The sequence below is a fragment of the Microcaecilia unicolor genome, chromosome 5 (assembly GCF_901765095.1).
Source record: "Microcaecilia unicolor chromosome 5, aMicUni1.1, whole genome shotgun sequence".
Taxonomy (NCBI): Eukaryota; Metazoa; Chordata; class Amphibia; order Gymnophiona; family Siphonopidae; genus Microcaecilia; species Microcaecilia unicolor.
Window position 1 is genome coordinate 150,386,074 of NC_044035.1, and position 24,415 is coordinate 150,410,488.

The 24,415-nt window shown below is 45.1% G+C and overlaps 1 protein-coding gene across 1 annotated transcript in view; it reads left to right on the top strand.

Annotated features, from left to right (window-relative positions):
* The window catches only part of CDH23 (cadherin related 23), a 1,475,307-nt gene that overhangs the window by 1,011,219 nt on the left and 439,673 nt on the right, over window positions 1–24,415 (top strand). The window contains exons 29-31 of the mRNA XM_030204991.1: window positions 5,163–5,551; window positions 7,256–7,357; window positions 15,922–15,924. Of these exons, the coding sequence (XP_030060851.1) occupies window positions 5,163–5,551; window positions 7,256–7,357; window positions 15,922–15,924 (494 nt within the window). The remainder of the gene's footprint in view (window positions 1–5,162; window positions 5,552–7,255; window positions 7,358–15,921; window positions 15,925–24,415) is intronic.

Sequence of the window (24,415 nt, forward strand, 5' to 3'; positions counted from 1 at the left end):
ATTTAATGCTAAAAAATGTAAGGTCATGCGCTTAGGTCTCAAGAATCTGAAGGAGCAGTACAATATAGGGGGTGAAGTGCTTCTATCTACAATGGAAGAGAGGGACTTTTCAAAGCTTCCAAATAGGTAGAAACAGCGATGGTCAAAGCCAGAAGGATGCTTGGGTGCATAAAGAGAGGGATGACCAGCAGGAAAAAAGAGGTGATAGTCTCTGGTGAGGCCCCATTTAGAGTGCTGTATGCAGTTCTGGAGACAGCACCTACGGAAAGATATAAACAGGATGGAGTCAGTCCAGAGGGTGGCTACAAAATTGGTAAGCTGTCTTGTACACAAAAAATATAGGGACAGGCTTATGAACCTCAACACGTATAAGCTGGGAGAGAGAAGATATGATAGAGATGTTTAAATATCTCAAGGCATTAATGTACAGGAAGCAGTGGCTTAGCAAGGGCGGGGTGGTGGGTGCGGTCCGCCCCGGGTGCACGCTGTTGGAGGGTGCAGAGAGCAGCCACACGCCTGTCGGCTCCGCTAGTTCCCTGCTCCCTCTGCCCCGGAACAGGTTACTTCCTGTTCCGGGGCAGAGGGAGCTAGTGGAGCCGACAGGCGAGCGTCTGCTCTCTGCACCCTCCAGAAGCCAAGAATGCACCCCGGGGGGGGGGGGGGCCTTGATGCACCAGGGAGGGGGTGTCATTGCGCTGGGGGGGTCATGCTGCACTCTGGGGGGACAAATGCCGCTGCACCCGGGGGGGGGGGGGGGTGCGCAGTGGCGATCCGCCCCGGGTGGCAGCCAACCTAGGATCGCCACTGGCAGGAAGTGAGCCTTTTTCAACTGAAGGAAAATCTGGAACGAGGAGGCAAACGATAAAGTTAAGAGGAAATAGGCTTAGGAAGAATCTAAGAAAGTATTATTTCACAGAAAGGGTGGTGGACGCATGGAATGGCCTTCTGGGGAGGTCATGGAGTTGGGGACTGTGTCAGAGTTTAAGAAAGCATGGGATAAGCACGTAGGATCCCTTAGGAAGAGGAGGGGTTGGGGGTTGCAGAGGATGGGCCAACTGGATGGTCCATCCGGATTTTATCTTCCTTCATAATTCTATGTTCTGTGTTTCTAATTGAAGTTACATGGAGTTAGGGATGGGCACTAGCAGGAACAATTCAGTATTCATATTTTTCCATATATTTTTGGGTGATTTTCAGTTGGTTTCACACATTCATTTTAATAGAGAATTTTTAGTACATGCAAAGTTCATTTAAGGCATAATAGCTGATGAATTAAGATGTGCTAAGTTGATTAGTGTATGTTAAATCAGTTTAACATGCACTAAATTTGTAAAGGTACACTAATGAATGCACATCTCTACAAAGAGTCAAGAGAGAGGTTCATCTGAGTTTGATCTTAATACACTAAGCATAGAATCAGACTCTTCTTGTTTTTAGTGCAGTTTGGGATAACTGGTTTTCATGGAGAGAGAATCCTGCCACTGTATCTCCACTTCATAGATTCTGTGTAATTTCTCCTTTTAGACCATGTATTGTCCAAAAATTTGCAGCTTGTCTAAATGAATCTATTATCAAGACAGGAAATGTCCAAGACTGGTTTTCTTCCTCCTTCTCAGACATAACTTCTACTGTATGTACCAGTGTATAAGTCAATCTTATGTATAATTCTTCAGGACAGTGATTCTCAACCCAATCCTCAGGCCATGTCCAGCCAGTTAGGACTTCAAGATATCCACAAGGAATTTGCATGAAATAGATTTGCATGCACTGCCTGTTTTGCATATTCATTGTGAATATCTTGAAAACCTGAGAACCACTGCCATGGGGGATTTTTAGCCAAAAAGAACATAAGTGCATTAAGCATAAGTAGACGTTAAAATTTAAGGATTCATCTCTCCTTCCCTTCTCTATCCCCATATCCAACATCTCCTCTTTCCTCCCCCTCCCTTCCAGTATCCAATATCTCCAACCCCCTCCCCCAAAAAACAAGAAAGCAAAATGGCCATAAGCAGGCAAGGGAATGGGCAAGATGGCTAGAAGATGACAGTGCTATGCCCATGTACTCAGCTAGTTCTATAATAGCAGTAGCAGTTTAGACCTTGAAATGTCTTTTTAAAATGTTTTCTGTTTTTCCTTTCTGCTTCATGCATTTTTTTCTCTTCACTCCAGGTGTCCAGCATCTCCATTTAATTTCCTTTCCCCTCTCCCATATCCAGCATTTTTCTGTCCCTTCTCTAACCCCCTTCCCCCAGGAGGTCAACACAGCAAACAATCCTTCCTCATGCTGAAGTCCAGCAGTAGCAAATGTGCGGAATCTAATTGTGGGGGAGGGGGAGGGTTGGGGAAATAGATGTGATTGTAATCTGAAAATAATATATTACCCCATTTATAAATCTTGCATGGTTTTTATGTTCAACTTTTGAGGATACATTCCTTGACTTATACATGAGTATATATGGTAGTTTTCATATCATGTGCACGATGATTTTCAAGACACTATCTTCACATACTTAAAGTATAGTCCTCACTTATCTTTCTCTGCATGCATATCTAATAGAAGTCTCAAAGTGTTTTTTTTTTTTGGGGGGGGGGGGCTTAGTCAGAACAAGCCTCTGTGGGCTACAGTGCCATGAGGCTTCATCTGCAACTCTGAGGGTTTTCTTCTGTTATATAACTATTCAGCTAGCCTATCTGTTACAGGGAAGGATTTGGATTTTAGACTGAATTACTTACCTTTTCCAAATCCAAGTCCTTGACAGAGGGCCAAAGACCACTGCCTCTTGTGGAGCACAATATTTGTCCACCCTAAGTCCAGGTAACAGATATCACCATGATTCTTTCCCCTTCTCACCTAGGGACTGTGAAAAGTGGCTGTGCAGCTGCATCCCAACCTGGCCAGGCACAGAAATTGACCCAGTATTCTTCATGGTGCACGCACCACTGAGTCAGCACGTTCAAACCAATTTTAAATGCATTCTGAAATCATTTTAAATCTGTTTTCAAACTCATTTGCAAAAGGTTGATGCATTATGTCATCAACCAAAGCAGTGCAACACATATTTTGGCTAACTGCAAACTCTAGTGCAGCCCTTATCAAACTTTCTGTGGCCACAACCCTTCTATAATAGCCAGCGAAAGCACAAAGCATGCACCAAAAGAACATTTTATCCCAACCCATTAAACTAATGGCATGCAAATAACTGTACAGTTAATATATTTGCATTGACAGAAAAAATAGCACATGCTTTTGCCTTAACAAGTCACCATTTTCTCCACTGAGTTGATTTTTTTCTGCTTTCCCCTTTTCCTGTCAGTGATTGAATGTGGATTGGCTCACAGACTGACAGGTGGAGAAAAAAAAGAGTACCCCCCCCCCCCCCCAGGTTATTTACCCTGGCCTGGATCTCCAGTACAGAAAGGCCCTTGACTAGAAAGCTCCTAATACTGTGGCATCCCTCTGTAGACCAATAATACTTTCCTGGTCCTAGGAAGGCATCCAGCAGAATGCTCTTCTTCTGTCACCATCTTGAACAATTGAGGTGCTTGACCTCTACCATTATGTAGGGAGGCAATGCCAGGTATCAGCCTACTAAATAAGGGAGCACTTCCCTTATATGGCAGGATGACCCCCTAGTGGTGCATTCCTTCCAACATATTGCTAGGGGTCAGGCACCACCAGTTTTCAAGATGGTAGTGCCAGAGGGAGGAGCAAGTGGGCATCACTCCTTCCTCCTGACCCAAGTTGGGTAGGTAGGGTCAGGGAGAACAGGGTATGTTTGGAGCCCAGTAGGTTACTAGGGAAATCTTTGCAAAGGGGATGAGGGTATCCAGATGGTATGGAGTGGGAGTTCTGTGGTCCACTGGGCTTTCAGGAGTATCTTCGCATAGGGAAGAGGGTATCCAGGGCCCTCTGGGATATTAAGGAGGTTCTTGCAGGGAGGTGGAGGGTGTCCAGGGCCCAGTAGAGCAGTGCTTCTTAACCCAGTCCTTGGGGTACACCCAGCCAGCCAGGCTTTCAGGATATCAACAGTGAATATCCTGAAAACCTGACTGGCTGGGTGTGTCCCGATATGCCAGAAAGGGTCAACTGGAGTAAAGATTTGCACTTCAATTCACATAATCCTTTGCTCCCATGCTGGAATATTTATTCCAGCCCTGAGCTGCAATAAAATTGCAATGCTATAGGGAATTTAAAAAAAAAATAGTGCAAAATTCAGTGTATTTCTTTTTACACTAGGGGCAATTTTGGGTTGGCCTTTAGCATAGTGGTTTTGCTGCTGATCTTTCCACACTAAGGGGTCCTTTTACAAAGCTGCAGTAAAAAGTGGCCTGTGGTAGTAAGGGCACATCTTTTTGGCGTGCACTGGGCCACTTTTTACCATGCCTGGGATAAAGTCCATTTTTTAATGGGCCAGGAAATAGGTGTGTTTAAAAAATTAAAACCAGCATGCACCTATTTACGGTCTGAGCTCTTACTGCTAGCCATTGACCTAGCAGTAAGGGCTCACACACTACCTGCATGGTAACCATGCAGCTCGCTCCAACGTGGCCACGCTGCTAATTACTGCCAGGAACGCCCCCATGGTCTAAAATAGAAAAATATTTTCTACCAAGGGATTCGACGTGCACCATACTTGGAATTGCTGCCAGGCATACACGCTACCCCGGTGATAGTGCCGATATGGCGTACATTACCTGTGTGTTAGCCCTCCCGCGGCTTTGTAAAAGGGCCCTTAAAACTTTTACCACATTGGGAATAAGAGTATTGTGGGAAAATTAGAAGTAAACCACAGCACCAAAGGAACACGTGTATTACATCGGCCCCAGAATGCTAAAGAGTACAGATGTGCCCAGGCTATAATTTCCAGTTCATTTGACTTTCCCTTCCTAATTTTCAGGCATCTTTTTGATTTGTTTTGTACATTTATTTAAATATTTTTTTTCTATGATCCTCAGTACTTTTTTTATTGCATGCAAATCAAATGTATGTTCATTAATTCATAAGTTAGCACACATTAAATCAATTTTGAGTGCATTAAAATTTTTAAGATGCGCTAATGACCCAAAAGCATACTAATAAATGTGCATCCTTGTTAACCAGAAGTTTCTGAAGAAAGATAAAATAGACTTTTACTTCACTTGCCTTTCTCTCTTTCTCACAGGAAATGGAGGCCTGGTGATTTATAAGATTGTGTCTGGCTCAGATGGGAAGTTTGAGATTGACGAGAGTACAGGCCTCCTTACCACCATAGACTACCTGGACTATGAAACTAAAACCAGCTACTATATGAACATCTCAGCCACTGACCAGGCACCCCCCTACAACCGTGGCTTCTGTAACATCTATATCACCCTACTGAATGAGCCAGATGAGCCGGTGCAGTTCTCCAACGTAGCATATGAGGCTGTTATTATGGAAAACATTGCAATGGGCACTGAGGTGGTGCGCGTCCAGGCACGATCCATCGACAACTTAAACCAGCTCACTTATAAGTTTGACTCAAACACCAACTCCCAAGCACTGGCACTTTTCAGGATTAATGGAATCACAGTAAGTTATAAAGAATGTGGGAATCACACCTGCCCTTTTCTGATGTAGTTGCATAGTCATTTTAGGTAAGTGATGGACACTGTTCTTTAGTCAGAATCGAGGAATAAGGTATATATGGAAGGCTATGTGACTTCCAAGTTTAGCTTAAGTTCTACATTATTTAAAACAGCAATATCAAGATCCCATTCAACTCTATCCCTTAAACTAAATATTTAAGCTATTTCCTTCGAACCTGTGTTCATAGGATCCAACTTTTCAAAATGATTATGACTGCTAAACCAAATAGAAATTAGCCCTCCCTGGACACAAGCAAAGAGTTTGCTCACTATTGGGGGTGCTGAAGCACCCACAGAACTGGCTTCTGTGCTGAATTAGTTGAAAATATTTAGAAAGTAATTTTTTAAGGCAAATATGACCATCAGGGCATGTCTGCTAGGTAACAGTATATCATATTATTTTCTTCATCATATTTATTTATTCCATCTTTTGTATAAACATGCACAAAGAGCATTTACATCATAATAAAATCCACAGTAGTATAAAATAAATACCCACCCATATCACCTCTTTCTGCTTACTGCATTACATGCTGCTGTATAGCTGCAGATTTTGGAGGGCTGTCCTCTGACACCCATGGGTGCTCACAGGGAATGTTAGTAACACATTTACAGAAATCATCAAGTTGTTAGTAGAGTGCATTATACCCGTTATATAATATGATATTGTGCCCTCTGGTTAGAAACATGATTGAAGGAAGGGGAAGGGGGAGAGGATGTTAAATATTAATGAAAAGGAAATATATATTAGGAAATGTAAGTAGTGGAATTTGTGTTGCTGGCCCTGAAGAAACAATGGAGGTCAAGATGATGTTAAATGTTAACTTGTTTTCAATAAAGAAATAATTTTAAAAAATACATTTTGGGATCAATATTCAAAGGCTGCTGCTAAATGTATAAAATCCCAGCTGTAAAGTTTCAGCAGACAATGATGTTGAAAATGCTGTCTAAATGCTCTGGCTCTATCTTGACAGTGTCGGGGCAGCACGAGTGTGTTTTTCCTAGCTATATGGATACTGGTGATGCTCAGCCACTAGCCATAGTGCTAAGGGGTTAAATTTAGAACAGAAAAAGGCTGTGCTAAATTAAACCACTTAACTATACAAATAGTGGATGAACTTTGCTGTAGTCCATATCTGCCTAGCTGTATAACAGCATTAAATATGTGTGTATTTTAAAATGCCATGGCCAGCATTTAAAAAACAAAAACCCACCAATTAGACTGAATATTGCCCTATTTTGTTTTACCATGCTAGTAAAATTCACCATCGTATTCTCCATGGAAGTGTAAGAACACTAAGGGGTTTCATTGCATAAAATGAGATCCTATGCTAAAATAGCATGACTTGTGGTAAAATAATCTGTCTTAACGGTGGCCCACGTTGATAACCTCCCCACTAAGGACCAAACTCCTGCTCTGAGCTTTCTAGCAGCTGATATTTCTCTTTAAATATCATCCTCTGCATCCAGCTTCTGTGTGTTATTTAGTTTCTTATACGCTATCGTTCTTCCAAGAGTTTGGCAACATTGAACTTTGGACATTGAACATTGGTACCAACATTGCTATTCTGTTCTTAATATAAAGCTTTCAGTTACTTGTACAATGACTGTTCTTGGTCTGATTAGGTACTTTTTTCTTGACCCCAAGGGAATTATTACAGTGAAGGGTCTGGTGGACCGTGAAAAAGGTGACTCTTATGTCTTAACAGTAGTAGCAGACAGTGGTGCGCCAAAGCAAGACTCAGCCGTGGTGAGTAGACATTCCTCCTGCACAACTTCCACTTAGGGGGTAATTAAGTTATATTATGTTATGCCAGTTCTTTTATTCCGCCTATGCCTATTCAGTTCAAGGACAGATTTCAGTAATCAAGAGCTGAACCAGTCTATCCAGGAGCTACAAATAATTATGTTTAAACTGTTTTATTGACGATTATCACAATACAGATTAACTTAGAACATTCATATAACATTGCTTGATATACAAAACAGCATTCTTACAGCTTATTCAACATCGCCAAACACTTTTCTTCCCCATTTTTCTCCCCCCCTCCCCTCTGAACAATTACTTGTCAAGTGCTAATATTAGATGTTAAATGACTTCTATTCCTAATATCATACACTTTAAGTACCTCGTTAGGTGCAATAGTGCTTATCACAAAATATCAGAAAACTAAACATCCAAGCTCTAGAGCACTGCCAAGCTTTAGCCATATACATCTCACTCAACCCCTTCAACCCCCCACCCAATACCTCCCCCCCCTTGCAAGCAGGATTCCCCTCTGAACTAAATTTACCACTCCAGGCTACCTATACTCTCCATTATTCCACTATTTATCAGACATTAACAAGCAGACTACGTCCCCTTGGACTGAGAATTTGTAGGTATGGTGTCCAGATCTGTAGAAAGCGTACTCTGCGCTTAGGCGATTGTTTTGAGTCCCTAGCCTCCCAAGAGGCCAGGAGATGCACCTGATTGCGCCAGTGCCAATAAGCTGGCCCTTCCGATGAGACCCAGTACTGCATAATGCATTTCCGAGCTACCAAGCTCAGCTTCCTACATAACAATATAGCAGGGGCACCTAATGGAGCAAACGCTCTTGGTTGGTCCAACAGAAACTGCCTCTCCGTTCCATGAATTCTAATCCCCAATCGAATCAAAAACCCTCTTACCCTCTGCCAGAACATACGCACCTTGGGGCATTGCCATAATGCATGATATAATGAGCTGGGACCCCCTCCGCATTTAGAGCACCCCGAGTTGTCCGGCCCCAACATATGAGCCAGTTGTACTTTAGACATATACCCCCGAAGGACCACTCTATAACCACACTCCCTCAGCCTCTCATCTGTTACCAATGCCCGGATGCCTTTCAAGGTAGCTGACACATCCCATGTTGCCAGTGAGGTCCCAAGATCTTGTTCCCATTTTTGCTTAAGATCAACATATTGCCTCTGGGACCTACGCCTAGCCAGTGCCCCATACAATGCTGATACAGATTGCTTCTCCATCTGCAACTCCTCAAAGAAGACCCTTAGCAGTTCCCCCATCCGCCCCCTCAGGGGTACCTGGCTCAAAGATTTCATATAGTGTCGGACCTGTGCATAGGCAAATCTATTGCCCCAAGCTGAACCCACTTTGTCTTGAAGCGCGTCAAATGTTATCATTTCCCCATTTTCCAATAACAGGTGTTCCAATCTTGTGATGCCCAGCCCTTGCCATCTGCCAAATGTCGGGTTGTCTATCCCTGCATCAAAAACGGGGTTACCTACGATTGGGATTTGATCTGTAACGTGTGGTTGCCCCCCCATTTGCCGCATCCACCACTGCCACGCCTCCCGAAGGGGCTGTAGTATTATACTTTTTTTAAACTTAGAAAGGAGCCGACTGCGAGGTAAATGGAGCAATGCTAATATATCATATGGAGCAAAAAAGGCTTCCTCCAAGTCCATAGGTGTATAATACTGCGTGGTGTTCACCAGATCTCCTAGGTGACGCAACAAACACGCCTGATTATATAGGAACACATCCGGGACACCCATTCCCCCCTGTCTCCAGCTCCCTATTAACATATTTTGGCTAACTTTGGGCTTTTTGCCTGCCCAGCAAAATCGACTAAAAAGACGCATCATCCGTTTCAAATCAGTCCGTGTTAGGCGTATGGGTAAGGTTTGAAGGACGTACAACCAGCGCGGAAACAGCACCATTTGGACTAAATGTATCCGTCCCATTAGTGACAGTGGAAGACTCATCCAAGAGTCCAGTTTAGCTTTAGTATGTTCCAGTAAGATTTTAACATTCAACTGATATAAGTCTGAAGTATTCATTGTGAGTCGGATTCCTAGATATTTAAAAGACTCTCTAGCCCATCTCAATGGAAATTCAGGATCCCAGTCCCTCTGGTTCACCTCTGGCGAAGCCAGAGCTTCTGACTTATCTAGATTGATTCGAAAACCTGAGTAGTCTCCATATTCACGAAAGGTTTCCAATAACGTGTCTAAGGATTCCCTTGGGTTTGTGAGATGTACCAAAATGTCATCCGCAAATGCTGCGATCTTAAACATGTGGGTCCCTAAACCGACACCCCGGATCAAAGGGTTTGCCATGATATCTCTGATAAGGGGATCTAAAACTAAAACAAAGAGGAGAGGGGACAAGGGGCACCCCTGCCTTGTGCCTCTTCTGATACAGAAGCTTTCCGATTCTATCCCGTTCACTCTCAAGGTGGCACATGGGTTGGCATATAAAGCGTGAATTGCCTCAACAAATCTCCCTGAAAATCCATAATGTTCCAGCGTCAAAAAGGAACTTCCAGTGAACCTTATCAAAGGCCTTTTCCGCATCGAAGCTGATCAACAACGATGCTACCTTCGCCTGCGAGCTGTGCTCTAGTGATGTCAATATTGCTCTCAAGTTTTTACTCACTGCTCTACCTCCCACAAAGCCCACCTGACTTTCGTGAATCAACCGAGGGAGCAACCTCGCCAGTCTATTAGCCAAGATTTTTGCCAACAGCTTGGTATCATAATTTAATAGGGAGATAGGCCGGTACGATGTCGGCTCCAGCGGGTCCCTCCCCGGCTTCAACAAGACTATTATTTGAGCCCTATTCAAATCAGGGAATAACCTCTGTCTCTCTATCAGCTGGTTCAAGAATCTAGTAATTGCGGGTATAACTCCTCCTTCCATCAATTTATAAAATTCTCCTCTTAAACCATCAGGTCCCGGGGCTTTCAATTGCGGGCTGCGGGCTATAACCATACTAACTTCGTCCTCAGTGATTAATTGGTTAAGACTGTCCAACTCTTGTATTGTGAGCTTTGGTAAAACTAAATTTTCTAAGTACATCTGATTTAATAGGCCGTCTTCCTCTGGGGAAGCGTACAGCCCTTGATAAAAGGTCCGAAAAGTCTCACAGATTGCTTTGTCTGATGTGTGAAGCCCTCCCCCCCTTTGTCTCAGTGCCAGAATGTTCTTAGTCCCTCCCCGGGGGGGTAATTATTTTTGACATCAACTTGCCTGTTTTATTACCATGTTTATAAAGCATATATCGATAGTAAAGCTGTGACTTATGTGCCCTCTCTTGCAAAAGTTCATTTAAGGCGGTTTGAAGCTCTAACACTTGTTGTTTATCACCCATCGCATGTGTCTCCCCATATCTCTTCCGTGCCTTACAAAGTTGGTTACTTAAACGCAAGATCTTTCTGTCTCGTGCCTTCCTCACAAAGTGTGTGTGACTTATAACTTCGCCTCTGAGAACCGCCTTAGCCGCTTCCCAAAACAAAACTGGATCCTCTATATGCTCTTGATTATGAGTGCTGTACTCCGCCCAGCTAGCTTGTAATCGGCCTTTGAGCACTGGATCTGAGCTAAACTCCAGGGGAAATTGCCATTTATGTTCCTGTTGGGTCGTACTGCTTGGTATCCATTCTATCTTAACCCAGGCATGGTCCGACACCATATATGGTCCTATCTCCGCTGTTGTCACTTCCCCAAACATCTGGCGCGATGTCAGAATATAGTCAATTCTCGACTGAGTTGAGTGGGCCCGTGATAGATGTGTGTAGTCTTTCTCACCTGGGTGCAGCACCTGCCACACATCAACCAGGCCCAACATCTGGCTCAATTGCAAGAGGCCTATATTATTATAACATGAAGAGGCAGTCTCCGGAGCTGATCTGTCCAGAGAGGGGTCCCAAGCTGCATTAAAATCGCCCCCCATCACTATAGGTGCGTGTGGTTGCCTGAGCAGAAAATTAATCAAAGTTTGATAAAACTTCCGATCATATCTATTTGGAGCATAAACATTACAGATTAGCAGCCTCTGTCGCCCAACTACCACTTCCAATATAACATAGCGGCCTTCAGTATCAATCAGAAGTGGATTAATTATAGAGGCTGTGCCTTTTCTAATTAGTATCGCTACTCCTCCCTTTTTGCCTTGTGCATTTGCTGCTATACAATCCCCAACCCACCAGGTGCTGAGCTTGGCATGTTCAATCTGGTTCAGATGCGTCTCCTGTAAAAGTGCTATGTCTGCTTTTTGCCTGTTTAATTGTTGTAAAATCTTAGAGCGTTTTATTGGCGAATTAACTCCGCCTACATTCCATGTTATTATTCTTACTATTCTTGGATTTGAAAGTGTATGACTATATCTATAGATGTCCACTTTTGTAATCGAGGGGGACATCCCAGCCTCTGCCCCCCCCCTAACTTGCATCTCCCCTTTATCAGCTTCACTATTATGTTCTGCCCACGCTTCCATCAGAGCCCGTCTCCCATTGCCAAACCGCCTTCCCTTGACAGCTCTGGGAGACAGAACCCCCCAGAAGCCTGCATTACTTTCTTTTACATCCTTTCTATTTAGTGCTTGTACCCTGCTTGCATCCCTCCTCCCTCCCCCCACCCCCTCCTCCCGCCCCTCCCCCCCCCCAAATCCTGTTCCCCTTATTCTCAGGTCCACCAATTAGGACCACGACTTCCTTACGTCTCTCCCTCCCCCCTCCGCATTAAACAGTGTTACATTAAACGTAACTTTCATTGTCAAGCTGGTCAGACACTTACAGGGTCTCACCCCTCTTACCAGGGGTTCGAACCGTTTCACCCATTGGCCATGTCTTCTATACAGTGTCTTATTCAACAGCAAGAAAACTCAAAGGGAAAGTCTAACTCACAAACCATAAAACCTTAACCTTCCAACTGCAGCCATCTTGCCAAGCCTTTCTGCAACAGTAATTGGTCCATCTTTGTACTTGGCTGGGAGTTTGCTGTATTGTCATATATTGACCAGTCAGGTTTCCTCTGACCCCTCCTTATAACAGTACTCACTGCTCTCAGAGTGTTCGCTTCTTTATTCTATTCAGCTTGCATCTGAAGATGTTGTTCCCATCTGCTGCAAAAATTCTTTAGCCGCCCCTGCCGTCTCATATGTCTTGGTGATGCCATTATGCGTAATCCGCAGTTTGGCAGGGTATTGTAGTGCAAATCTTATTTTCTCTTGGAATAGCGTTGAGCAAACCTCCGAAAACTGTCGCCTTCGTGCTGCTACCCCTGCTGAATAATCTTGGAAGCATCTTACTGGGATTCCATCATACTCCAATGCTTTTCCGGTTCTAAGCAGCTGCATCACCTCTTGTTTTTGCGCATAGTTCAAAAATCGCAGAATTACCACTCTTGGTTTATTAGTACCAGTCATTTTCATCCCTATGCGGTGAGCCCGTTCTATCTGTATTGGCCCCGAGGCTTCTGGGAATTGTAGTTCATTAGTAAACCAGCGTGCCAAAAAAACCTCCAAGCCCCGTTCGGGTATCGTTTCTGGCAGGCCCACCACACGGATATTATTTCTCCTGGACCTGTTTTCCCGGTCTTCAATCTTTTCCTCCATCGCCTGCAGCTTTTTTTGAGTTATCTCCTGTACTGTCTCCACCTCCGTTACTCTGTCCTCAATTTCACTCACACGTGCTTGAAAACCTGCACAGTCTCGAGAGAGATCCGTGAGCTGTTCTTTTACCTTTTCCAGGTTAGTATTTATGGGGGAGAGCCGGCGATCCAACATATCCTCTAACACTGAGGACATTTCTGACGTTATTTCGGCGATCCAGGCCGATGATACTGTCAGGCCCGGCGGGCTTGCGGGCGGCGCCATCTTGTCTTCTGCTCCTCTACCACGGAGCTTATCTTTATGCTGATTTTAGCTGCCATCGCGCCGCCAGTAATTTAAAAAGTTCACTGCCGGCCGCTCCAGCGTTTCAGGCTGCGGCGAAATTCAATTTTAAGTCGCGGTTTGTGAGCTGATCGTGCGGAGGGGGGATTGAAGCCGGAGAGATCTTTTTCCTTCAACCCCTCGAGGTCATGACGTCACCGGAAGTTCAAGGAGCTACAAATAATTAAAACAAACTAGTAACATGTACTAAGCAGAGGATAAACCTGCCTTACAGAATAAAAGAGCTTTTAAATGGTTTCTAAATGGAAGATAATGAGTACAAGACCTCAAACAATAGAAGCTAACTGATATTGAATAGACAATGTGAGATGTTTAATTGATATTAAATTCTTATACATTGGAAATCTTAGTTGAAAAAGATTATGAGTATTGTATCTAATAGAGAACCCTTGTAACAAGGATAATAGATTCAACATATAGTCTGGAATTTCCCCTGTAAGAATTATGAAGGTGGTAATACCTAATTTAAACTGAATTCTCAATCGAGTTTCCTGGATTGAGTTTTTTTAGTTTTTTTCAGTTCTTCATTGTACCATGGTATCACGTTGTGCCTCTGTGAGGTTCTTGTATGTAAGCGTGCTATTTCATCTAGTACGTTTTTACATCTTATATCCCAGTCTGAGAGAGAGTGTGTGGAGTCCGTTTGTGCTGTCCATTCATTGTTGTACATCTGTTGCCAGAATGTTTCCGGATCTATTTGCCCTCTTGTGCTGTAAATTGTGCGTTCTTTTGGATGGTGTGAGCCCTTTTTTCTCCATATTAGTGATAGGTTTAGTTTATAGTGGTCTGACCAAGGTGTGTTTGTCCATTTGATCTCTGATATTATTAGATTCTGGTCTGAGGATAGTTTGTGGGAGATAAGGTCTAGTGTGTGCCCTTTGATATGGGTTGCCTGAGTCTGTGGGCATTTGAGGTCCCATTGATGGAGGAATTCCTTGCATTCGCATACATTGGTAGAGTTTGAGTCTTTTAGGTGGAGGTTGATGTCTCCCAGTACTAGTATGTTGGGGTGGGCAACACAGGTGTTTGATATGAAGTCCATGAAGTGTGATTGGCATTCGTTCCAGTTGCCTGGAATCATAGCTCACAGAGCTTTTACCAACTACGGGAAAAAGAGCCCTGTGGTAACAGCAGGGACCAATTTTCCCATGCGCCAGGGCCCTTTTTCCTGCAGCAGGTAAAAAGCCCCTAAAATCTTGGCCATACGATAAGAGTACTCTTACTGCATGGCCATGCAGCAGGGAGCACTTACCATCACCCACTGAGGTGGCGGTAAGGGCTTCTGCTGTAACCGGACAGTGCATGGCACTGTCTAATTATGCCAGTTTAGTGCCATGGTAAAAATTTTTCATTGCACTGGAAATGGGGCGTTCTCGAGGCGGAACTACCGCCACAGGCCACATTGAGCCGGTGATAGTTCCGGGTTGCTGCGAGGCAACCCTTTAATAAAAAGGGCCCCTGAATATTTAGCAAGAATCTCTCAAAATCTATCTTTTGCATCAGACCATTTTCCCGAAGGGATAGAACATAACACACAGCATAGTGCACCATCAAATGAATTATCATTAATCTCACTGACTAGTAATTCAAGAGATGGAGAACTAATGGAATCTAAAAGCTTCACATTATAAAATGATTTGTATAAAATAGCAAGACCTCCACCCTATCAATTCAGTCTAGATAAATTCATAATTTTTTTTTATCCTGGAGGACATAGTGATAGTAATCAGGGATCCTCCTGAAGAGGAAACCATGTCTCGGTCAAAAACAAGACGCCAAATTGACCATCTTCCAACATATCTCTAAGAATTTCAGTCATATTGATAGCCAAGCAAGACTTAATGTAACCACAAGGGATAGGGGTAAAGGTTCTAACAGTATCATAAACAGAAATAATCTTAATCAAATTAAAACGATTACTGGTCTTAAGGTCAGAGCTTACCTTATAAGAATGTGTTCTCCTATGCTGTCTGCTACCAGTCACAATTGGAATTCCTGCTACATACGGTCAGCACAATTAAGAGAAAAGTTACCCCTTTTTAAAAGAGAGAGTCATATTGTATATGTGGAGCAAATGTGGAATGACTAAAGAAAGAAGGAGGATAGATCACCTCCAGTTAAAAGAAAAACAAGCAAAAAACACTTAATCTACAGCATAGATTGAACTTTGTTAGGAGTCATGATACAAAGGGAGCTCGGACCAGCCATAATCACAACAGGTGCCAACAGCTCAGTTGCACGTGAAAGGATGCACAAAGGGGCAGGGCAGGCCCTGTTGGCTCTACACCTGAGGCACAATGCCTTAGGAACCGGTGCTGCTTTTATCTCAGGTGTCTGATGTCATCCATTGTTGCTCTGAGTGCATCAGAGCCTCTCTCACTCAGTTCGCCGATGTTGATTGGAAACAGCTGAGCAGAACCGCAGTAATGCAGGAGAGGAATAGCCAAACAGCAGTGTTCCCATATTTATTTATTGCATTTGTATCCCACATTTTCCCGTACATTTGCAGGATCAATGTGGCTTACATTGCTCCGTCATGGTATCAATTTAGGCACACAGAGGCTGCCTATGTGGCACCTATTTTAAAAAGTAGAAAGTGTTTCTTTACTCAGCGCGTAGTTAGATTCTGGAACTCGTTGCCGGAGAATGTAGTGACAGCAGTTGGCCTTGCTGAGTTTAAAGGGGGTTTGGACAGATTCCTGAAGGAAAAGTCCATTGAACATTATTAATTTACATTTTTGTTTTGTTTTGGGATTTTTGCCAGGTTCTTGAGGCCTGGATTGGCCACTGTCAGAGACAGGATGATGGGCTTGATGGACCCTTGGTCTTTTCCCAGTATGGTGGTACTTATGTATAAGGAAAATAGTCATCTACTTTCCTTTATAGGTGCCAGCGTAACTGGGTATATACATGTGTATGCACTTAGGTATGAGCACTTATGTCATCCATAGAGCTGGTATGAGTGTGTACCCCTAACTACTGGAGATACTTACAATCCTATATAATAATTCTCACCTCCAACATTCTATGCGTCTGCCTGCCTGTGTCCGTAACTCTCTTCACAGATGGGCTCCGAAGCCCTATCTGATGTCACTAGACCCATTATGACGCATCCTATATAATAATTCTTACCTCCAACGTTCTGACTTGCCTGGGACTGTGGCTCATTCCGAGTTGGTCTGCTAGGCTCCGTAGATCAGGCTGACATCACTGTAGCCATTATGATGTCAACTTCAGAACCCAGGGGGAGAAAAACATGCCTCACAGCTGATCCATGTCCAGAGGAAGGTCGCTGGACATGGGAGGCTGGAGGAGGGGCAGGGGAGAGAGGAGGGTTGCTGGACATGGGTGGCTGCAGGGGGGCAGGGGGTCACTGGACATGGGTGGCTGGAGTGGGCGCAGGGGGAGAGGAGGGTCACTGGACATGGGTGGCTGCAGGGGAGCCGAGGAAAACCTTGCTAGCGCCCGTTTCATTTGTGTCAGAAACGGGCCTTTTTTACTAGTATTCTATAAGTCAAATGCCCCACTCAGACTCCACCTTTGTGTACATATACCTCCTGTAAAATACGTGCTAGGTAAGATACATGGGGTCAATAGTCAAAGTGATTTGACAGAAATGGCTCTTGGCTGGTTAAATCGCCTGTTCAGGGCTAACCGCTAACTTTCAGTGACACTTAACCAGTTAGTACATCTCATTGCTAGTTAAGTCCTGAATATTGCACTTAGGGGGTCCTTTTACTAAGGTGCGCAAAAAAATGGCCTGTGCTGTTGTAGACACACGCAGGTCCATTTTTCAGTGTATCTTAAAAAAGACCATTTTTTTGGCCGAAAATGGACATGCGGCAAAATGAAAATTGGCGCATGTCCAGTTTGGGCCTGAGACCTTACCACCACCCATTCACTTTGTGGTAAGGTCTCACACGTTAGCCGGGTGGTAATCATCAGTGCGTGTACAATGCCAATTACTGCCCAGTTAGCACTGCACGCTAGAAATAAAAATATTTTTTCCAGCACATGTACTGGATTGGCGCATATTTGGCGCATGTAGGCATCTACGTAGCTTAGTAAAAGGGACCCTTAACTGGCTATGGCATACCTACCTCGGCAAACCCGGAAATTCAAAGCCGAAGCCCGGATATGGCCTGACATTGAATTTCCAGGCATAACGCTGGTGGCGTTCAGCAAAACTCTGAATGCTACTGTCTGAATATCAGTCCCTATGTGTATTTGCAAAATAGAGCTTAGGCAGGTTTTTGGCATTAGTTTAATAGGCGTGCAGATGTTCACATTTATTTTATAGAATTGCCCCATTTAATGCAGATTGTAGCAATGCACTTTTGCAACAGAAAGTACATTACATAAGTAATGCCATACTGGGAAAAGACCAAGGGTCCATCGAGCCCAGCATCCTGTCCACGACAGCGGCCAATCCAGGCCAAGGGCACCTGGCAAGCTTCCCAAACGTACAAACATTCTATACATGTTATTCCTGGAATTTTGGATTTTTCCAAGTCCGTTTAGTAGCGGTTTATGGACTTGTCCTTTAGGAAACCGTCCAACCCCTTTTTAAACTCTGCTAAGCTAACCGCCTTCACCACTTTCTCAGGCAACGAATTCCAGAGTTTAATTACACGTTGGGTGAAGAAAAATTTTCTCCGATTTGTTTTAAATTTACTACACTGTAGTTTCATCGCATGCCCCCTAGTCCTAGTATTTTTGGAAAGCGTGAACAGACGCTTCACATCCACCTGTTCCACTCCACTCATTATTTTATATACCTCTATCATGTCTCCCCTCAGCCGTCTCTTCTCCAAGCTGTATAGCCCTAGCCTCCTTAGTCTTTCTTCATAGGGAAGTCGTCCCATCCCCGCTATCATTTTAGTCGCCCTTCGCTGCACCTTTTCCAATTCTACTATATCTTTCTTGAGATGCGGCGACCAGAATTGAACACAATACTCAAGGTGCGGTCGCACCATGGAGCGATACAACGGCATTATAACATCCTCACACCTGTTTTCCATACCTTTCCTAATAATACCCAACATTCTATTTGCTTTCTTAGCCGCAGCAGCACACTGAGCAGAAGGTTTCAGTGTGTTATCGACGACGACACCCAGATCCCTTTCTTGGTCCGTAACTCCTAACGTGGAACCTTGCATGACGTAGCTATAATTCGGGTTCTTTTTTCCCACATGCATCACCTTGCACTTGCTCACATTAAACATCATCTGCCATTTAGCCGCCCAGTCTCCCAGTCTCGTAAGGTCCTCTTGTAATTTTTCACAATCCTGTCGCGATTTAACGACTTTGAATAACTTTGTGTCATCAGCAAATTTAATTACCTCGCTAGTTACTCCCATCTCTAAATCATTTATAAATATATTAAAAAGCAGCGGTCCTAGCACAGACCCCTGAGGAACCCCACTAACTACCCTTCTCCATTGTGAATACTGCCCATTTAACCCCACTCTCTGTTTCCTATCCTTCAACCAGTTTTTAATCCACAATAGGACTTTTCCTCCTATCCCATGACCCTCCAGTTTCCTCTGTAGCCTTTCATGAGGTACCTTGTCAAACGCCTTTTGAAAATCCAGATACACAATATGGGTCCAGAATTCATAGGGAAGCATCCAGATAACTGTATTTCCCTTAGCCACAGCTATCCACTGATATTCCACCTCATCACTTTCTGGACCGTGCCGCTGAATATCATTGGAGAAAACCTCAGCACTGCCCGAATAGTGCCAGAGCAGCATGGTGGCAAAGCAAGGACATGGCCAACAATATTCAGTCATCTATCCAAATAGCTATTCATAAGTACATAAGTAATGCCACACTGGGAAAAGACCAAGGGTCCATCGAGCCCAGCATCCTGTCCACGACAGCGGCCAATCCAGGCCAAGGGCACCTGGCAAGCTTCCCAAACGTACAAACATTCTGTACATGTTATTCCCGGAATTGTGGATTTTTCCCAAGTCCATTTAGTAGCGGTTTATGGACTTGTCCTTTAGAAAACCATCTAACCCTTTTTTAAACTCTGCCAAGCTAACCGCCTTCACCACGTTCTCCGGCAACGAATTCCAGAGTTTAATTACGCGTTGGGTGAAGAAAATTTTTCTCCGATTTATTTTAAATTTACTACACTGTAGTTTCATCGCATGCCCCCTAGGCCTAGTATAAGGTTATCAAAAAGGTTGTCCTAACTTTATCAGGATGGCAGACTGACTATCATCATTATCTAGCTAGCAGCACCAGTCACCACTGAATCTGAATATTCAGCACTGGCCAATATCCAATTACCAGTTCTGAATATTCAGATTTATTTCAACTACAGTGAATTTTATAAAAATGCTGACTGCTGAGGCAGAATATCAGAAGGCATTATTTCTGACTTGATGTCATCATAGTTTTGTTTTGCTTCTCTGAGTAGTTTCAGAAGTGGTATCTGTTGTGCTGTTACATAAAAATGCAAGGCTATTTTTGGTGCTTATTAAAATGAGATACTAACAGTTGTGGTTTTACAGCCAGGCAGATTGTGGGCAGGAGTTTTTACATGTCTCTCCACAGCAACTTAGCCGGTTTGCCTAGATCCTGACATAAGGGCTGCCGAGAGACAAAGCCAGGCCCGAGACAAACAATGTTAAGGGGCCCACTCCCACCGTCCCGTCCCCCTTGCCGCTGTAACCGCCACACCTCCCCTTACTCTAGTCTTCTACTTGCCTTGAGTCATTGAATAGCAGGTAGCAGCAATCAAGAGAGACTGCTCTGCCGGCTATGGGTCTGTCTTCCTGCCGTGTCCTGCCTCCTGTGAAGTAATTTCGTGTTTCCGCATAAGCGAGACGCTAGCAGAGCAGTCTCTGAATCATTGCTGCCTACCATTTAATGACTCCATGCAACCAGGATGGGGAGCGGAGTTGGAAGGGAGGAAAAGACTCTGGATCTCACCTGGACTGCAGGCGCTGGGCTCCCCTTGGAGGTCGAGCCCGGGAGAATCTTGCCCCCCTTGCCCCCCCCCCTCCTTCAGCGGCTCTGCCTGACATATAGCTCTCATTCCTACTACTACTATATAGCATTTCTATAGCGCTACAAGGCGTACACAGCGCTGCACAAACATAGAAGAAAGACAGTCCCTGTTCAAAGAGCTTACAATCTAATAGACAACAGTGTCCGATCAACAGTGTATGAAATCTTCAGACTTAAGTTTCAAGAAATTTTACAGGTAATGAAGTTCAGCAAAATGTATGAATTCTTCTTCACCACTGTCAAGAATGGGTGAATGATTCTGAACACTGGCAAAAGTGATGGCATGGCAGCCAAGGTTACTATCCTGCTTATTTACGAATGAGAAGGCCGGCCATATTCTGACACAAATCGGGAGATGGCCGGCCTTCTCCTAAAGCCGGCCAAATCAGTATAATCGAACGCTGATTTTGACCAGCTTCAACTGCTTTCCGTCACGGAGCTGGCGACAGTATAAGGGGGTGTGTCAGCAGTGTACCAAAGGCGGGACGGGGGCGTGGTTAAGAGATGGCCGGCTTTGGCCGATATTGGAAAAAAGAAAGCCAGCCCTGACGAGCATTTGGCTGACTTTACTTGGTCCCTTTTTGTTCACGAACAAGCCTCAAAAAGGTGCCCCAGATGACCACTGGAGGGTATGGGGGATGACCTCCCCTTACTCCCCCAATGGTCACCAACCCCCTCCCACCAAAAAATTAAAAAAAAAACATTTTTTGCCAGCCTGTATGCCAGCCTCAAATGTCATACCCAGCTCCATCACAGCACTATGCAGGTCCCTGAAGCAGTTTTTAGTGGGTGCAGTGCACTTCAGGCAGGCGGACCCAGGCCCATCCCCCCTACCTGTTATACTTGTGTTGGTAAATGTGAGCCCTCCAAACTCCCCCCAAAACCCACTGTACCCACATGTAGGTGCCCCCCTTCATCCCTAAGGGCTATGGTAGTGGTGTACAGTTGTGGGTAGTGGGTTTTGGGGGGGGATTTGGGGGGCAAGGTAAGGGAGCTATGCACCTGGGAGCAATTTCTGAAGTCCACTGCAGTGCCCCCTAGGGTGTTCTGGCATGTGAGGGGGACCAGTGCACTACAAATGCTGGCTCCTCCCACGACCAAATGCCTTGGATTTGGCTGGGTTTGAGCTGGCCGCCATTAGTTTCCATTATTGGCGAAAACCAATGGCAGCCATCTCTAAGGTCAGGCCAAATGTTGAGATTTGGCCGGCCCCGACTGTATTATCGAAATGAAAGATGGCCGGCCATCTTGTTTCGATAATACAGTAGGGTACGCCGCTTGACGGGGCCGCCGTTAGAGATGGCCGCCCTTATAGATGGCTGGCCCTGTTCGATTATGGCCCTCTTATGTAATCCTCAAAATACTGACCAAGACTGAATTTAAATGATTACCATGCAGTTCTTCAATATTCTTCTTTACAGGGGTAATTATGCAATCAACGAATGTCTAAGACAGTGTTTTATATGTTCAAGGAGGTGCTCAGAACACCTCGGTATATACATGAGCATGAAAATAAACATCAGGAAAACACTGCACCTGCTTTTATACAATATGCACTCAAGGGTTGCAAAATGAGTGGTGCTCAGGTGAGATCAGCAATTATGTGAGTAATTCTATAACAAAGCATATATATTTAGGTGCTCAGAGGGCACCTGAATGGTGTATATGCTATAAAGGAAAGTAGGCACCTATTCTCTTTTATAGAGTACTAGCGTAACCGAGTACATATGCATGTGTGCACATAGCCATAGAGCTGATGTAATGCATGCACTTATGTAACTTATAGTATTCTGTAAATTATGTGCCGGATTCAGTAAATGGTGCTCAAAAATTGGCACCGGAAAAAAATCGTCGCTCAGCACTATTCTATGCAGGTCACTCTGGGCTGAGCGCCCTTTACAGAATAGCAGGTAGTGCCGATCCTTGTGCCCAAACGTGGGTACAAAGGTTACATCTACTAAAACTAGGTGTAATTCCTGGCGCCCGATTTGGGCAAACAAGATTGCTGTGGAAGGACCTTCCTGTCTCTTTTGCTACTGCCCAATCCCCAGTATTCTATAACACTGCGTACAAATTTTTGGAATGCCTTTGACCAGCCTATACCCCTTCCATGGCCATGCCTCCTTTTGGGTTACACACTATGGGATTTGAGCGCCCGATGTTATAGAATAGCCAGTGACGTTCCTAGGGGGGCTGGCACCCGGGGCGGATCGCCGATTCGCCCTGCCCCCCGGGTGCAGCGCCCCCCCCTTGCTGGGTGCACGCCGCCGGGGGGGTGCCACGTGCGCCTGTCCTCTGTTGTTCCATGCTTCTTCTCTGCCCCGGAACAGGAAGTAACCTATTCCGGGGCAGAGAAGAAGCATGGAACAATGGAGGGCGTGTGCGCGCGGCACCCCCCCGGCGGCGTGCACCCGGGGCGGACCGCCCCCACCGCCCCCCCCTAGGAACGCCACTGAGAATAGCATATAGTAACTTGAGGTTCATGGGACTTCTTTCAAGTAGAGGAAGACATCAGCAAATTTTCTAACATCATTCACCCGTTGCATTATGTATTCTGGATCTACAACAGGACTTCCATTGCAAACTGAACTGGAGCTGACACTACTCAAAGAGCTGCTCTTAGTGCTGTGCTCCGTTCTCCAGTTTCTTGAAGTAGAGATGGTGAAGAAGTTTGAGGTAGAAAATCGTGATAATCCTCTTCCACTGTTCTGTTGCAACATCCTAGCTGCTGCAGTGCTTATGAGATTCCTGAGTTAGCACTCAAAGCCACTTAGGGGCCCTTTTAGTAACGTGTTGCCATGTGGCAACCCAGAACTACCGCCGGCCCGCGGGTGCTGGAGGTTGTTCTGCCCCCAGTGTGCGCCATTTCCGGCGCTAGTGGAAATATTGAAAAAATATTCCACAGAGAGTTACTGGGTGGTAATCGGGCAGCATGCGACGCTGCCCGGTTACCACCGGGTTAGCGCAGGAGCCCTTACCACCGTAAGGGCTCCCCCCAAAATGGCTATGTGACAAGTGCAAACTTTACCACACGGCCATTTCATTTTTGGCTATTTTCACCTGCTGCATTAAAGGGAGCCCTGGTGCACGGCAAAAACAGCCGCCGCTAGTGCAGGACCCCTTTTACCAAAGCTTAGTAAAGGGCCCCTTAGTATCTATATCAGAATTTCATAGCCTAACGATTGCAATACTGCACCATCACCCCGTGACAGACCTGGGAATAAGGAGCCCTGGAGTTCAATATTTGAAAGCACCAATCCTAATTGGTGTCAATTAACATCAATAATCAATTGATAGCACCTAGTTATTGCCGTTAATTGGCTCATTAACAGATTAAGTTGCATGTGCATCTCAGGATCATGCCCAATTTTGGCATGCAAATCTGGGTGCCCTTTATAGAATCCAGTGCTATGCATATAGGTGTGTGCCCACCTGCAAACTTCATGCTATAATATATACTCTCAGATTCTATATATGACACCTAACCTTAGGCACTACGGGTCTTTCTCTCTCTCCTGCTCCTGACAGGACCTGGGAGATCGTGTTCTGACAGGAGCAGGAGAGAGAAAACTCCGGCGCCAGGCCCTTGGAGACTGGGGAGGACCTGGAGGAACAGATACAGCAGGCTGCTCTTCTTCAGTCTGCTGCATTGCCTTCCCCTGCAGGTTGCTGTTCCCCTCAGGCTGCGCATGTGCGACCTGAGAGAAAAAGGAGCCCAGGGGAAGGCCACTTAGCACAAGGAAGAAGAGAAGCTGGAGATCTCTTCTGCTGACGGGGCCTTGGGATCCCCGCCTGCCAAGGTACCCAGGGCGGGCGGCAGCAGCGATCGGGGAGGGTGGGATGGCGGATCCTGGGGGGGGGGGGGGGGCTGGCAACAGTGACTATCCTGGGAGAGAGGCTCGCCAGCGGCGACAATCTTGGGGGAACCCGGAAGGGGCCTTGCCCTGGGCCCGGCTCAGTCTCTCGGTGGCCCTGGGTAGAAATGGCAGATCCACGTGAAAGCACACTTATATGTCCATTTATGGAATAGCGCCTAAGTGTTTCCGTGTGGATCACAGAAGGGG